Raw genomic sequence first — 16,507 nt, 5'->3', positions numbered from 1 at the left:
ATTTACTAAAAGTAAAAAGTAATTTCAATTCACTTCAGACCCTGGTTGGTTACCAATTTTGTTTAATTTACATCGTAATGGGCTCTGTGACAACCTTGGCTGGCTTTTTGTTTTTGAGACTCAATCGAAAATTGCTTCACATCATTTGAAGACCAGCTGCTACTTTCAACGATTCAGGAGTTTTTTACTCTTGCTCACAATTGCTAGCCTGAATGTTTCTTGTTTCCTATTTATTGTCTTATCCGAGGACTATAATTGGCCTTGCCACTCAACAGCCTTTATACTGTCTTTCTCAAACAGATTACCGACAGTGTTTGTGAGCTGGACGTGTGTCCGTGGGAATGACCACTTTTTGTTTCAGTCTCTTAATACAATTTGCGTAATTATTGAGAAAAATTGTCCTAGCCCGAACTAGTATCTACCGCATAACCACTTAGGACACCTCGATATCATTTCCCGGTCTCATTTTCACCATACAATGATGAACCATCAAAGTAAACGAAAGGGTAAAAGTAATTCCAGAGAGTTCGGGTCAACGTTAACGCTATAACTCCCAAGAGTGACCAAGACAGAATTTCTTCTTATAAAGTCAGGTCAATATCAAGCAGACAAGCGATGAGGAGAGAGAAGATGTAAATTAGGGGATTATCAGTTGATCCAATACGAAATTCTCCAAACTAACACTATTAGAGTTGTATGGCAAACAATTGAGAGAATAACTAATAACACCTTGGGAGTGAAAGGGGTTAAGGCATGGACATCAAATTTAAATCTCATTTCAGAATTATGATTTTACAGAGGATTACGTTGAAAAGGCTCTTTGGTATTATCTCCAATAATAAAACATTCGTGGGATTGGCTTCCAGCGATGCAAAAAGAGAGGACAGTAAACCCTTTGGCCCCTTAGACTGACCAGCACCTCACGAAATGTATAGAGAACAGTATGGATAATTTGCATACTGGTGTGTGGGTGTAAAAGGCCAACCAATAGGTAACACTCAGCATCGTTTCATAACGTTATATTAAAATAATAACCATTCTATTTACATCAATCTGTCACGACATATTAACACCGGGACAAGCAGTTGACGAATAAAAATAGAATCTAGGGATCAACAGTGTTGAACACTGCAAGTATAGATAAGATTAGAAACTAATTCATCACAAAACCTTGCAGTTTTAAAATTCTTTGGTTCAATCGTCGTTTTATCTTTAGTCAATGGGGTCAGCGGAATTCAGCTCTGGGATGGTACAGAACCCGTATTAGATCTCATGCCTCCTTCAGATTGTTGGTATTCAGCCGGCGTGGGAACGTTATGTTCACTGTTTTCGTCAGCAAGGTTAAGAAGTTCCGGCTCGTCCTTATTTGATTCGAGCTCGAGGAATGTGTCGCCATTTTGGTCGCCATCTTGGTCGCCATTTTCCTCCTGGGGAGCCGAGGGCAAGGTACTTTCAGCTCCTCGATCATCCGAAAATTCGATCTTCGACGGTGAAGTGACACCAGGTGTGGTGGCACCTTCGTCGACCGATTGAATCCTCTTCTCGATTTGAAAATCTCTTTCGTTTTCTATATCATTGTCTTCCTCCCACACCTCACTGTGGTCTGTCCCGCTTCGAGACTCCTCTTCGTCTTCAGAATTCTCGGACAACTCGTCCCATGTATCCAAGTTTACGTCCACGCTGTTCTCAGATGATGTACTGTTTAAGTCCAAAGGTAAAAAGGAGCGCCTCATGACAAGATCACCAGGGGTTGGTGCTCGGGACATTCTCTCTCGCGCATGATAACCGGCTAATATTGGATCCCATCCTCGCGAGGAATCGCTAGTCGCTTGTGACGCCGCTCGTGAATCTTGTTTCGTGGCGCGTGACGTTACACGCGTGGAAGGTCCCTTTACATTGTCAGTGGTGAACAAACGTTTGAAGTCGCTTGTGTATTCAGTTGCGCGGTCTTCTTGTAAAATGTGCGCGACAATGGCGTCTTTGCGGCATAATCGCCTGACCTCTTGTCTGATGGCTTCCACCATTTCGAGGTCTCCAGTTGGTTCTACACCCAATGATTCTAATGTGATGATCGCCTCTCTGAAAATAAGGAAGATAAGAGGAATTACCGGAAGTTTTCTCCAAATGGAAGAATTGCATAAAAACCCCAATCGTAGACCAAACTGTTGCGTACATAGGCTAGAATTTCGCCAGTAGCACTGACCTATTCCTTAGCAGTCTTATCACAAGTACATAAACAAATAAAATAAAAAACCAAACAAACAAGTAAAACCGTTGCTAATCATAACGCATTTCATAATAAGTGCGAAGCAAAAGTTTTACATCTGTTAAAGAGTGCAATATACCAGCTTTACTGTAAAAAAAAAAAAAAAAAAACATTTTAAGGACAGAATAATTGAATCTTAAAGTAGAATCTCAAGAAACCAGAGCAGATCTAAGCAATATGAAGCATCTAGATAAGTTATAATTTCCTTTTTGATTTTATGCGTGGCATCTCTTAATTTTGGCCTTGACTCTAATTTACTCTTAGGAACAGAAGCAGTAAAAAAACTGCTAAAATCAAAATCAAAGCAATTCCGGATTACTTTCGACGCTCATTTGAAAATTGCTCTATAATCTAACGAAGTTCACAAAGATTTCTTGCCTCTTTACAATTTCTTCAGTCTCAACAACAAGGCGATCTTGAAGGACGCTAAGTAACCGCTGATCTCTTAAGCCCAGTACTGCGACAGCGTTACAGGCCTCGGCGCGTACAGCGGCAACCTTTTCATAACGAATGGCCCACAAGAGAACCTCGATGAGCTTTTCATCGACCACTCCAATAGACCCCAACGCTAACAAAAAAAGAAAGGCAGGGGCAAAGCTGTGAGTTCAGATTGTCTAACACTTTCTAAGATAAACACTTAGTACTTCCACCCTCAAGATGTCATCACTAATTCTTCTTGCTGTCTGTCCTGGTAATGGATCAACTGAAAATCACCGCTTTACAGATTACTAAACCTTAAAAAAAAAAAAGGATCTGAAGACCGATATTAACCCTTTTACTTCCAAGATCTCATTCGTACTTCTCCTGACTGTCTGCCACACAATTCTTTTGATGTTGGTTGAAAAATTTGGTTGTGGGTCAACTAATAATCCCCTTATTGATATTTTTCTTTATTCTCATCGCTTGTCTCCTTGATATTGTAAGGAGAAATTCTGTCTTGGTCACTCATGGGAGTTCAAGTATGTTCAATTAAGTATGTTGAAATCATAAATGATCAATGCACCTGCTGAGCAAAACAAGGCCAAACATAAAAGAGAGGGAAAGAAGAGTGCAAAGATTTAGACTTACGGAAAACCTTTCTCGGCTGATATTCCTATCCCTCCCCTTATTGCTAAAAAATAAGCTACACAAGTTTGTGAACCACTTAACACTCATTTTTTGAGTACTTCAGTTCCAGATCTGGGATGAAAGAACCCGATCTCTTACCTTTAATTGTATGTGCTTTGACTTTCCAGCTATTGTCCTCACTCGCCAAACGAAGCAGTGAACTTAGTACACCCTTATCTGTGATCTTTAGCTTACCGGCGGCCTTAAAAGAAAAAGAAAAGTTGGTCATCCAGAGATACATACAACTTTACAATCTCAAAGAAACTTGAGTACCAAGAAACTCTTAAGAATACGAGTGTCCATGCACTGTGAAAGGTAAAGTGTTCGTGCTCAGGATAATCGAAACTGAGTTATATCAGAATAAACTCAAACATGAAAACGAACCAAGAAAAATTACATGTGACTATTACTTTTTAGAGGAACACCACACTTATCACTCTTTGTTAAGTTCTCTGCTATTTTTGTGACCATCAAGGTGAATAAAACGAAGCTACCCTAACCAGGTATTTCGTTACAATCTGCAGCCAAAGAAACAACCGGGTAATTGTGCTGGCTATCAATTCAGGGAAGAAATCAACGAGAAAACTTTGGGTAAACGGACAATTTTTTTCTGCTACTATAAATTTAACTGGATTAAATCCACGGGATGGCTCATCTTCCACTGATCCTCTTATTCATTCTCAGGTGAAGCAGTTTTCATAGAACTGACATCATCAATATGAGTTGTTTTTTTTTTCAGCAAGCTTGCAGGTTTTTTAATACAACCTGGAACACATGCAGAGAAATAAAATACTCTACAGCCTCACTTAGGAAACATTTAAGACTTGCGTTGATCACATACCATAGCTGCTTCGATTCTAACAGACACATATTCACTCTTGAAGCACTCCTGTAAGGCCGGCAGGAGACGAGCCGTCATTATGCCGAGGTTCGACAACTGCGAGAGAATAATACAACATGTAATGGAACACGCATTTAAGCCCTTTTCAATCCAGTGTAGTGAATCGAAAACCAAAGTACAGGGTGTACAAAACTGCCACTTATAGAGAGGTATTAGGAGAAGCTGGTGAAAACTAAAAGCAAATGTAACACGCAAGTGAGCGAGTCGCGATTGGTTTTCAAACAATTTTAAATTGAGTTTCGAATCTAATCCGGGATTACTTCAGTGTTATTTCGCTTCGCTTTGCGATTGGTCCAGAAAATTCGCGCTACCCTCTCAACCAATCAGATGCAAAACTAAAGCTATCACGACTTCAGGCGCTTCAGGCAGTTTGCTTGTTTTTACTCTAAGTTCTACCTGGTTCTCTGAGGTTCATTCCTTAGCTCCGATTAATCGTGTAGATTACTCTGGATTTGGTTTTATGTGACCCAATTGAAAACCACTTTTTTTGCAAGTGATTGTGCCTTAGAGAGAGCAAAGCAATACCAATGCAATTAAAGAACAGTGGAATGGATTAGATGACAGTGGATCCCCATGTAGAATATAATTCGATCAAATTTCACTATTATTCACAGAAAAATACTGGCAAAATAAGAAAGCAATAACAGTAGGTTGGTTAAGTTCCAAGTGAGTGATAGAACACAAAGAACAATTGAAGTCAGGCTTAAAACTAGTTCTCGCGAATTCTTTTTTATTACGTACTGACGAAACCGCCAGCTACTTTGTCCACACATGCAACGAGTATTTCATTGTTGGGCGATAACTAAGAGTTCCCCTTTTAAACAGCCGCCCAGTATTAGACTTTACTTTTCGCCTCTGATGGCCAGACAAACAACATCTCCACTGACTGGTTAGTGCTCAGCGCAACAGCTACAATGTACGTGAATGCAACTGCATGCAAGTTGTGTTTTCCAGTTTGGATGTTGCAGCTTATTTCTTTGTATACTTGATTCGTTTTGAATCCCTTCTCTGATTTGTAAAACTTAGCTTGGATCGATTGCCACTGGAATCCAGACACCCCCAGTAAAATGATGTGAGAGCAGGTTGTTACCTTTTTCAACGCGTCCACTTTAATCCTCTCGTTTCCGGTGAGTATTCTCTCGCGCAGTGCATCATGGACAAGCTGTTGTGCACAAAGGAAAACAGTTACAGTTTTTATCATTCCCAAGTGAAAACTATAATCCTAATCCGAATGCGCAAAGACTTACATGTAGAGAGGAAACCAATTTTCCAGCAGAGTTGGTTAGACGATAATTTTCGCGCCCCTTTTTGGCATCATAGTGCCAGTGCTATTTTTTCTTTTTTTTCAAAAAACAACACGCTTTGGCTGCATTGCAAAAAATCCAGAAACAGTTGATTCCAAACAGACCTCCCCGATTAAAAATCTCAAATTGGTTCTAGTGTCTGTCTAACATCGCCACTGGTGAACTGAGTTCAGACACTGAAGGTCTCGAAACCAAGAAATGTTTTCCCTTTACCATAAAGCGTTGGTATTTTAGAGGGGCATCGGATTATTCTACAAAGCAGTAGATACAGCGCGGGACACAGCGCGGAGCAAGTGAAGGAAGGGGGGAGGGGAGGGGGGGCATAGACCCATGTTCGGTACGAAGAAATTGCCAGCGAAGCATAAAACAATTATCAGATATTTTCTCGACTGAATATCCAGTGATATTCTTGTGATCTGTTGACTACTCATTTCAATAGGGACGCGCCTGGCGAAATAATACGCTGTAAGACGTCTTTTAAATAAATGTCCACCTAAATGTTTTTCTTAACATAAATCCACTACGGACACATTAGAAACTGTTAAGATGCCAATGAACTACGCAAAGACTATTTTGGGAAACGAAAGTTAGGCTAAGCGCTTGGCTTGATTTATGCCCCCCGACCGTTGTTTCAAAAAGCTCCGCCGCGCGCCGCCTCCAAACTTAATGTAACGCTACATAAAGTGTACCTTGCCATTTCCAGTCCTCCCAAGAGCCTGTGCCGCTGCTGAGCGAACATCTTTGTTCCAGTCATTCCACATCAGATAAGACAGCTTCTGAGTCATATCCTACCGATAGATAAAGGCAATGATCTACGACTAATTTAAACAAAGTAAAGTTATCTGAATAACACCATCTAAAGGCAGCTTATGTTGCTGGGTGTCTTTCTGGTATCTTGTATATGACTTGGTTAATTTCCTAGGTGCACGAAATACCTATGTCTTACTCCTTTTCAGAGAGCAACGTTAAAACTTTACCTCGTTGAATAAGAAATTGTATGGACAAAAACCTGTGCTCAAATGGAAAACCATGTATGCACGTCAAGAAACTTTTTGGCCAAGCACTAGATAAAGAAATGTCAAAATTTACAGACTTCAAGTAATGGACTATAAAGCTTTCTTCATGAGTTCGCAAATTTCTGATAGCATCTATAGCACAGTGGACATACATTAATCAAAGCTAAAACAAAATTCTCGAACGTGACTGGTTATCACCAGCCCGATTTGAGCACCAATAGGACAGTGTAAGCGTCATGCTTGTAATTGGACAGTGTAACAGTGCAACTGGACGCGGTACGCATAATGTGCGCGCGCTGTTGTCGTGCATTTCGCCGAGTTAACTGTTGTTTTTTTATGAAAACGTATAACAGATGTCTGGTTTCTTTCCAAAATTTTGTCACACTTTTGATTAATTGCTAACAAGACTTCGTGTCACCCAATTCTGTTTGAAATCAAACTCGTGACTAACAAATCGGACTTCCACTTCGCGTTCGTAAGATTATTTTTGTTAATCACTCGTACGATTACAGACGGTATTACCTGACACGAATATGTGCAACAACGGTGGATGTTCCCTAAAAAGATAATCATCAAATGTACATATACTTGGGAAGTTGTACAGCATAACTCAGAGAACCATAACACTTTGATTTGATTCTGACAGATCATTTTTGTTCTTACTACATAAGATACAGTTCACGAAACGCAAGAGAACCTGAAACCACAAACAAATTACCCTTGCTTTTTGCGTTCTGTTTTCTGACGCGTGCTTACCTGTAGCTTATCTCAGGAACAAAATAACAATCCGAAAACGTTTGTGGTGTTCATAGTTTTCTGAGTTATCCAGTAATACCAGAGTTTCTAAATCAATCTGAAAATCTTCATAAGCTTGTAGATCAACCAATTTAAGCATAGCAAACCTTATTAACTCCTCCATTTAGTTTGGGAATAACAGCACAAGCTGTTACACGGTCTTTCCAGCTATTGCTGTTTAGCAATTCAGCAATTAATGACTGAACAACATCCTTCAAAAAAAAAGGAAAAAAAAAGACTTAAGTATTTCAACAGTTATTCAAAGAACAAAGCAATGTACATGTATAAAATTAATACAAGTTGTAGTTTTTTTTTAAGGAATAAAATCATCAAGTAACAAATTACTTTTCCACATGTTCCGGTGTACATGTATGAATAATCACAGGATCCAGTCATAGATGCCTACCATATGCGCTTTACTCGTACATTTTAAACCGCCTATCTTTACGCTGCAATGCACTCACGGTTCTATTTTCGATTGTAACAAATGTAGAATAAACGCAGGCAGTCCTCCTTCATGAAATTTTTACGACTTACAAAACACAAAACTTATCTAAGAGAATTAACTGTTTAACCTTTACGAGTGCCTGGCATCTAATTTGTATAGGTAATCGCATGGGGCCGAGTAAAATTTAGGATTAATATCACGCGTGTTTTCGGAAGTTGCTGAAATTGCCCGAGTCGCGAGGCGACGAGGGCAATTTCTGCAACTTCCGAAAACACAAGTGATATTAATCCTTAATTTTACGAGGAACCATGTGATTACTTGTTTATAATATAAGGGGCAAAATGTTTTCTTACTGATCTCGCGCAAAACGGGACGCCATTGTTACAAAACAAACAGAAATTTCTTTACCTTGGCAGCCGTTGCCAAGCGATTTTCAGCCAATCATTTTCAAGTAATTTTTCCCGGGGCAATTACAAAAATTAAGAAAAAATGCCCTCTGTCTTGACCAATCACAATTCAGTAATTTTGCCCCTTATATGATAAATCCCTACAATATCACACCTGGATCAAGCATCAGTGAAAGTCACAAAAATATTAACGGACATAATCACCAAGCTCTTGTTTCTTGAACAAATTTTCCTTGTCAGGAAATGTCAGGAACTGTTTAGAGAACAGTATGGAAACTCCATCCCAATCTTGGGGTGTGAAGTTCAAGAGTTTTGTGACCAAATTCTTCTCTTAAAACTCACCGAATGCTGACTCAGCTTTGCTAACAAAGTTCCTGCTTTTTCAGTCCTCACAGCATTATCAGCATGCAGATGATTGACGAGTTCAACAATAACTTTGTCCGTGACTACTCCGCTGAGAGCTAAGCACTGTGTTGCCGCCCACTTTTCAGGGGGGCCTCCATGTTCCATGGCCCACAATAGATTGGATTTAGCCTGATAAGTAATTGAAAATAAGGTTTATAGTAAATGAATAACAAAACGATCCTCACAGATAAAATAATTGACAACAACCACAGGGTTCAGATTGTTAAATCATCAGATATTACTAGTATTATTACTAATATAATTATTACTAATATTATTTAACATTGACTGCATGATACCAATGTGGTGCAGGTAATCTGCCGGGCAGCTGGTTTCAAGTATACTGGAAATTACAGTACCCTTTAAAGTGAAATAGAGGATACTACACTGTTACGCATGAATAAAAGTTTCATCCTATGGGTGTTGATTTTTACTACATTTAGTTCCTACGGGAATATTATTACTGCTGATTGATGTAAAATATATGGTAATGTTATCCTGTAGTTATTCATTATTTAAGGATAAAGGGTATTTGATAATTTGGATATATCAACAAAGTTGAAATGGTAAATTGGCCACCGTAACGATTACAAAAGCTGACGTTTCGAGCGTTAGCCCTTCGTCGGAGCGAATAGAGGAATTGTGGGTTGTGTGTGTTTTTAAAGGCAGAAAATGGAGCTACGTTATTGGTGGGAATATGGCAACGAGAAAAACACGAATAAATTAATGGAATGAAAAGCGTTCGTTGATCCCAGTGGGATTTAGACTGCCGATTTGAAAGATGAGCTTTTGTTCAAGAGTTTTACGGCTTTCCGAGCTACCTCAGTGTAAGGAAAGACCGCAGATTGCCATATGTTACTTAGAATGATTAGGTAAATTAAAGTGTCTAGCGACTGGTTTCGATGTGTCCTTGTCATTCTTTTCCACGTCGCGAAGGTGTTCTCGGAATCGGTCACCTAGTCTTCTGCATGTTTCGCCGATGTATATCTTTTTGCAATAAGTGCAAGTTATGCAATAGATTACATTGGCGGAGGTGCACGTGAAGTGATCGGTGATCTTAATGGATCGTTTGGGTCCCGATATTTTATCAGTGTTGTGAATGAAAGGACACGTTTTGCACCGTGCACGAGCGCATTTAAAAGTGCCGGGTTGGTTATCAGTCTGAAAAGAACCTCTAACCAAAAAATTGCCTGTTTTTGTCGCGTTTGAATGAAATGCGCGGAGGCTGCGAAAAGATCGTGCTTGTTTCTGGATCGTTTTGAAATAATTCAAATTTTTTAAGAATGATGGATTTGACTGAGTGGTTGTGAAGGTGGAACGTGAGTGTGAATGGAATGCGGTCGGAATCTTCCTTTTGTGACGTTTGTAGTGCTGAATGTCGATCAATACGTTGGGCGCGGTGGTAACCCGCTTGAATGACAGAATTAGGGTCGTTTATCGAAAAACTGGCACATTGACTCTGATTTGTGGCGGAAATCAGAGTTATCACTATATAAACGGCGAATTCTTAGAAACTGAGAAAAAGGAATGGAATTCTTAACGTGATATGGATGCGAAGACGAATATAACAAGTAATTTGCGAGTCTGTAGGCTTGTAATAAACACTAGTGCATAAACCGTTGCCTTCAATTGAAACTTTGAAGTCTAAAAAGGATAAAGACTTGTCAGAATTTTCCCAGGTATATTTCAGAGCCGGGTGAAAAGAATTGACTGCGGTTATGTCTGTAGGGTACTGAGCTCTTATTGAAAAATTATCAAATAAACCCAGCCTAAACATCATAAAATACTCTTAATCAAAATAAACATTCTTACAAGTTGAAACAAAAATCTATCAGAGACGTTTTTCATATCACAAAAATGTTAGAAATGAGCATTTTGAAAAGTAACTTTGATTAACTGATTTTTATAAAAAACGAAGGGCTAACGCTCGAAACGTCAGCTTTTGTAATCGTTACGGTGGCCAATTTACCATTTCAACTTTGTTGATAGATCCAAATTATTTCGTTACCCCACCGACGCAGCCCCAAACAGTTTCTTTAGAAACTATCAGCCTTTTATTCATTTGTAAAGGGTATTTACCTTATCACTGGGTCTGTTTAGTGAATACAGAGTAATAGAAGCAGCAACCTTGACTTGTGAGTTTCTGTCGTCTAACAGCTTTGTGATAGCTTCAATGAGTTCAGGTTCTAATGCTGCCTCCAAGGGTGGGCTTGGTGTCTTGGACTTGTCCAGAACAATCCCTACACAGTGAAGAAAAATTATATCAGTGCAATAAAAATTATTTTATTTCACTGGAAAGATTCTCCTTTCCAATTCGTAGTACTTGTTATGCGTGCGCTGTACAAATCTAAAAAACAAAATAATTTTAGATTCTTGTACTTGCATTTGGTTAAGACAACATATCAAAAATTTTTGTGTAGGTACAATCCTATAAAAGATACACTTACCTAGATGGTGCTTTTCCTTTTTGATCTGTCGTAACTCAGCAGCCTTGCTACATGCTGACACTGCTGCTAGTCTGACATGGTCATTGATGTCATTCATAGCCTTGATCAGCTCATCTGTCCCACATTTCTGCCAACGACGCTCTAGAAACCACTTGGATCTCCACTCTTCCACTTATAAGGATAAAACAACAACATACATGTATGAGGATAATAATGTAAACTGTGTATTACTAATATGTAATACACTACATCAAAAGAATATATCATTAAGTATAATAGATGACAATAAATATTCAGAAGATTGCTTTTTTAGTTTCAGGTGGCTAATACAACAACAGTTTCTGGGAGTTATCAGATGTGTTTGATAAAATGATCACCAGTGCTCATTGCCAGCAAATTAACAGCAAGGTAAAAATCACCATACAACACAATGCTCTTGTAGGAATTAAGTGACCTGTCGTCCAAGTGGCTGTAGGGTACTGAGCTCTTATTGAAAAATTATCAAATAAACCCTGCCTAAACATCATAAAATACACTTAATCAAAATAAACATTCTTACAAGTTGAAACAAAAATCTATCAGAGACGTTTTTCATATAAAAAAAAAGGTTAGAAAAGAGCATTTTGAAAAATAACTTTGATTAACTGATTTTGATGAAAAACATTGTCTCAAGATTGAGGTTCACATAGTTACACGTAATATCATAAAAAAATCCACTTACATGTAAACCATACAGCGAAATTTAGAGAAAAAATTTTATAAAAACCTTTCCTATAAGGATCTAGTAACATGTACTTTTTGAGCATGCACACTTCTGCAATCACTTAATCTGCAATCTGCAATCACCTTGAGTGTCTGTGCATCATCAACTTTGCAATTTCTGGGGGCCTTAGAATAAAACTGCCTGGAAACTACACTGTAGGCAACACACTGTAACTGCCTTAATTTGCAACTTAATCTGTAGAATCCAAACTAATACATGAAGTTATGTGCTTCTACAAATTTATAATTATAGTTTTAATTTATTTCTTACCTATCTTGACCACATTTGAGTCATCACGAATCTTTTTCTTTTCCCTGTATGCATTACTCAGGGCCTTTACATCAATATTGGAGTCTTTCATGACAGGCACATAATTATCATCCTGAAGAATATACAAATTTAAAGCTGAACCCTTGAACTCTCAGAAGTGATTAACATGTAACTTCTGTTATAATATTATTATCCAGCAAACAGGTAATGAGAATACTCTAACTCATCAGGTACATGTTGAAGTTGTTATCTTCATTTTAAACAAATTCTTGCAACTAATTTATAAAGAAATGCATCTATTTTTTAGCAGCTAGAGGGGAGAATTGCATGTAATAATCAGATCATGGGAGTTTAATGGTTAAACCAAAACACTTAATTGAGTGTTTATTGGGCAATATATCCCAACAAAAATTTTAGAAAAATTCTATTGCATCAAAAGTATTTTAATTTATAAATAACTGCATAAGAATGAAAGGATTACAATTTTACATGAATGACCAAGACAGAATTTCTCTGAATGATATCAAATGAATACAAAATTAAGCCAACAAGTGTTGAGAATAAAGAAAAAGATCAATTAGGGGACAAAATAAAATATTGAGTCATAATAGCAAAGCAGTGAATAAATAATTTACATGTGGCCTGTTTTCTTTGTTTCAAACTCTTCAAACCAGTTTGATTTTATTTTGGTTTAATTGTGTCAGATATTAAGATGAATACAGGACAATGGATTATAAAACCAAACTGCTTAAAAAAATTTAAACCCAGAAGACACTTTAAAACCACAACAGTCATATAAACTTAATTTACCTGTACAACAACTGGTAGTTCCTCCCATCGCTGTAACCCTTTCACCAACTTTTTGGGTTTCTGTTGTGAGCTCCCTTTTTTCTTTCTAGATGTTCTCTCGCTGGAATACCAAACCTTGGATTCTTTGGGATAATTTTCTTGCAATTGCTTCTTGAATTTGAGTTTGTCATTAGTATCTAGTACAATGTAACTGGATTCAGAGGTTCTTTTGGAAGGAAGAGGTTGTGCACCACCAAGCAATTCCTGCTGAAATATGTTATCACTTTCTAGTTTTTTGCTCCCTACAGAAGAGGGAAGAGTAAATGAAGGAGTGTAATGAATTTCTAGGGCTTGCTGTGACTTTTTTTCTGAGATCTGCCTTCTCTCACTTGCATCTGGTGTCAAGGAATTGTCGGATGCTACATGTAGCTTGTCTTCTGTATCCTTGATCCTCTTTTCGAAAAACCTTTTGAGTCTATCCTTGTCATTCCCAGATGACTGTTCATTTATAATCCACTGAGCTGTTGATTTGCTCAAGCATGCTAGGACAAATTCATCCCATTCCTGCTTTGATGCTTTTTTTGATACAGAATTATCTGTAGATAATGATCCTTTCACATAAGATGTTGCTGAAATAAGCTTCCCTGCATCAGTTGCACAGGACGCTGGTGTTCTTTTTGACCTCCTTAAGGGTTTAAGTTTCCTGGGTCCCTTTAAATGGCACAAGGCATGCTTTCGTACTGTACCACGTGGGTCATGCCGTCCAACAACTCCAACAATGTTTCCTTTCGCATGGTTTAAGCCTCCAGTTCTGAATATAACATTTAACTCATCCTCATTATAGGGCAATGTATGAGGTGCCCGATCATGCAACACGTCTTCGTTGAAGGCTAGCCCTGAGCTAATTTTCTTCAAATAGGATTTGCTGATGTCCTTGCTACTTTTGTCAGGAACAGGGTGAAACTGAGAAAACACATCTGCAAGTTTGGCTAGGCCAGGCTCTCCTTTAATTGATACCTTGGGCTGCTGAGGGATTGGGAACTGTGGTACTACAGGATCCAAAGAGCTATGAGCTAGTCTTGAGGAGGGATATTCTTCAGAAAATGGAGGGGTGCTAATTCTGCTACCATTGAGTCCAGTTTCATCGCTTCCTACATAAGGAATCTGAACCCCTGCTGCCACTGCAAAGAATTCTGCCCCATGTGCTTTGGTTGAGGACACACTGCCTGCAATTGAAAAAAAAAACAACTGTTCTTTTAATACACTGTACTCACAGCTAAAATGAGCAACAAATTAGTTGACACACCTGTATGGTTGTACATGTACTGCAATTTATTACAGTACCTAATAGTATTTAATTATACTTTATCTGTTCAAAAGCATGATGCATACAGTGTTCTGTTAGTGCTTTGATAAAATTATCCAAAGGGATTGGTTATCACTAACCCTAGTTGAGCACAAATAGGACAGTATATATGTCAGGCTAATGTGTAATTGGACAGTAAGCGTCACATGTGTGCATTGCCGTCATGCACTTCACCAAGTTAACTGTTGTTGTTTATAAAAGTAGCAGCGATGGCTAGTTTGTTTCAAAAATTTTGTCATAGTTTGATTAATTGGGTACAGCTGAACATTGTGTTGTCTTCTCTGTCTGCAATCAAAATGGTAATTAACAAGTCACTGGTACATGTCGATTACATATCAAATTGGACCCCACTCAATCCTATTACCGTTACCTGTGGAGCTATAACTGTTAACCAATTGTGCCTGATAATTTTGTTACAGGTTTGATCATTTTCATGTATCATTATTAACCAAGAAACTAATCTCATTCCTCATTCAGTAGGTTGATCTTCCCTCTCCCCTGGACCAAGGTACTTTGATTTCATTAATAACAGAACATTATGGAAGAAGAGAGATATTCTGTCACAGTGTAGTAAACTGTAAATATGACTTTGAATTTAGCCATAAATAATCTGCACCGCACGCAAATACTGATTTCTCTCACAGATTGTACACAGGGTGTGAAGTTTCTAGCAGTCAGCTCGTTGACATCAATTGCTTTAAACCACCAACAATTAACAAAACTGGAACCACAATGATCACAATAATTAACCACAATTAACCGCAAAATACCGGAATTTGGAATGCGTACAAAGGATTTACCGCTTATTAACTTGAATCGTGCAATAATTTATGTAAACAGAGTCGCTAGGTATCCTGTGGTAATTTCGTAAATGCTTTTTGAGATTCATTTTTTTTTTCGGAGTTTAGAATTATTTGCAGTAAGTTTAGTTCCGTTTAATAAAGTTTGATCTTATAAAAACTGGCATAGTAGCTTGTGGAAACAGAAGCATGTACGCCTTCTCGGTTAACTCTAGGGTCAAAGCAAAAAAAATCGAGGGCTTAAAATTCTGAAACTAAGGAATGACTTCTATCATACTTGCAAAAATGATGCATTGTCTAAGTTACTAAAATTCTTATAGTCCGCATAAATTTGGAGAATAATCGCGCAACACTTTACGAGACAGAGTTAACTACAGTTATTTTATTTACGCTATTTCAAAGATCGAAAACCACAATCTTCAACGACGAAAACAGTAAGCGCTATGTGATATATGAAAGCTCACAAGTCATGCAAGTTCAAACGATAAAAGATAGAATAATACTTATACCATTACAAACAAATCGTATCATTAAACTTAACACAAATACCTGTGTTATAAGGAGTCGAAAAGCCACCGGGTGTTGTAATATTCGCCATTTTGTCCATTCTCCGCCATTCCTTGTTGCTAGGCAACAAATGCATCAAATCCTCTTGTACAGCAGATTTACACGCACTAACTATAACTACTTTATGTACGCACACTAGGAATTTTTGTAAGGAACAAGCTCTTCTCAAAACGAATGACAACTATGAAAATATTTTTAAAATCTTCTGTTTTTTTCTTCAAAATCAGTTTTCTCAATTACCTAAAAGATCTCAGTGATGTTCTGGAGAAGCTGTTTAACCTGGAGATGCACGAACAACACGCAAACAGCAAAGTTTACGTGTTGTTCGTTGACAAATAAGTTTATTTGGGGAAGGCCTGGCAATAACCAACCCAAAACTACACACGACATTACAAATTCTGCGAGTGCTTATGTGAACAACGTAAAGTAAATGAATTAGAGCATACATCGACCGTTGGCCCTTGAGGGGAAATAACGCACTAACATGGCCACTTTTTTTTTCTTTCCGTCCGACTGCCAATTAAGCTGGGAATTCCATTACTATAGAGTATAAAATCTAAGAATAAATGCACATACGCAATCGATCGATGCAAGCCAGTTAGACCCCCACATGTAACGGTATACAAACGACACCTACTAGTTAGGATAAAAAAATGAGCAAGTGATCATAAGGGGGACTATATTTTTATTAACATTGTAGATAGGTGTCCTTACTTAGTGGGCAACTGCTATCATCTTGATGCGTTAATAGAGTTATTATTACTATTATTATCATTATTATTACTATTAACAATTTGTAAGCAGTCTATAGTAAAGAGCTATGATACCGATCTACGAGTCACTGAGGTCGAAACAC

The 16,507-nt window shown here is 38.0% G+C and overlaps 1 protein-coding gene across 1 annotated transcript; it reads right to left on the bottom strand.

Moving 5' to 3' along the window:
- Positions 1 to 1,003: 1,003 nt before the first annotated feature.
- On the bottom strand, positions 1,004 to 15,746 carry LOC111331812 (HEAT repeat-containing protein 4). Its single transcript, XM_022937002.2, has 13 exons — positions 15,634 to 15,746; positions 12,940 to 14,144; positions 12,130 to 12,241; positions 11,097 to 11,267; positions 10,729 to 10,889; positions 8,587 to 8,778; positions 7,497 to 7,601; positions 6,268 to 6,366; positions 5,365 to 5,436; positions 4,215 to 4,310; positions 3,473 to 3,575; positions 2,645 to 2,834; positions 1,004 to 2,079 (listed from the first exon to the last, which is right to left on the bottom strand). The coding sequence occupies exons 1-13, from the start codon at positions 15,725 to 15,727 to the stop codon at positions 1,236 to 1,238; spliced, it is 3,444 nt and encodes a 1,147-aa protein (XP_022792737.2). The 5' UTR covers positions 15,728 to 15,746; the 3' UTR covers positions 1,004 to 1,235.
- Positions 15,747 to 16,507: the final 761 nt, after the last annotated feature.

The sequence above is a fragment of the Stylophora pistillata genome, chromosome 1 (genome assembly GCF_964205215.1).
Source record: "Stylophora pistillata chromosome 1, jaStyPist1.2, whole genome shotgun sequence".
Taxonomy (NCBI): domain Eukaryota; kingdom Metazoa; phylum Cnidaria; class Anthozoa; order Scleractinia; family Pocilloporidae; genus Stylophora; species Stylophora pistillata.
The sequence above is the reverse complement of the archived record's forward strand: the minus strand, read 5'-3'. Positions and strand labels throughout refer to the sequence as shown.

What these genes read in the sequence shown, in the direction of transcription:
- LOC111331812 (XM_022937002.2), bottom strand. Translation starts at nt 15,727, where the DNA reads ATGCATTTGTTGCCTAGCAACAAGGAATGGCGGAGAATGGACAAAATG. An exon ending in AAAGGAAAAGCACCATCTAG is followed by an intron (nt 10,890 to 11,096) that starts GTAAGTGTATCT and finishes TTCACTGTGTAG; the next exon opens with GGATTGTTCTGGACAAGTCC. An exon ending in CAAAGCTGAGTCAGCATTCG is followed by an intron (nt 7,602 to 8,586) that starts GTGAGTTTTAAG and finishes TTTTTTTTGAAG; the next exon opens with GATGTTGTTCAGTCATTAAT.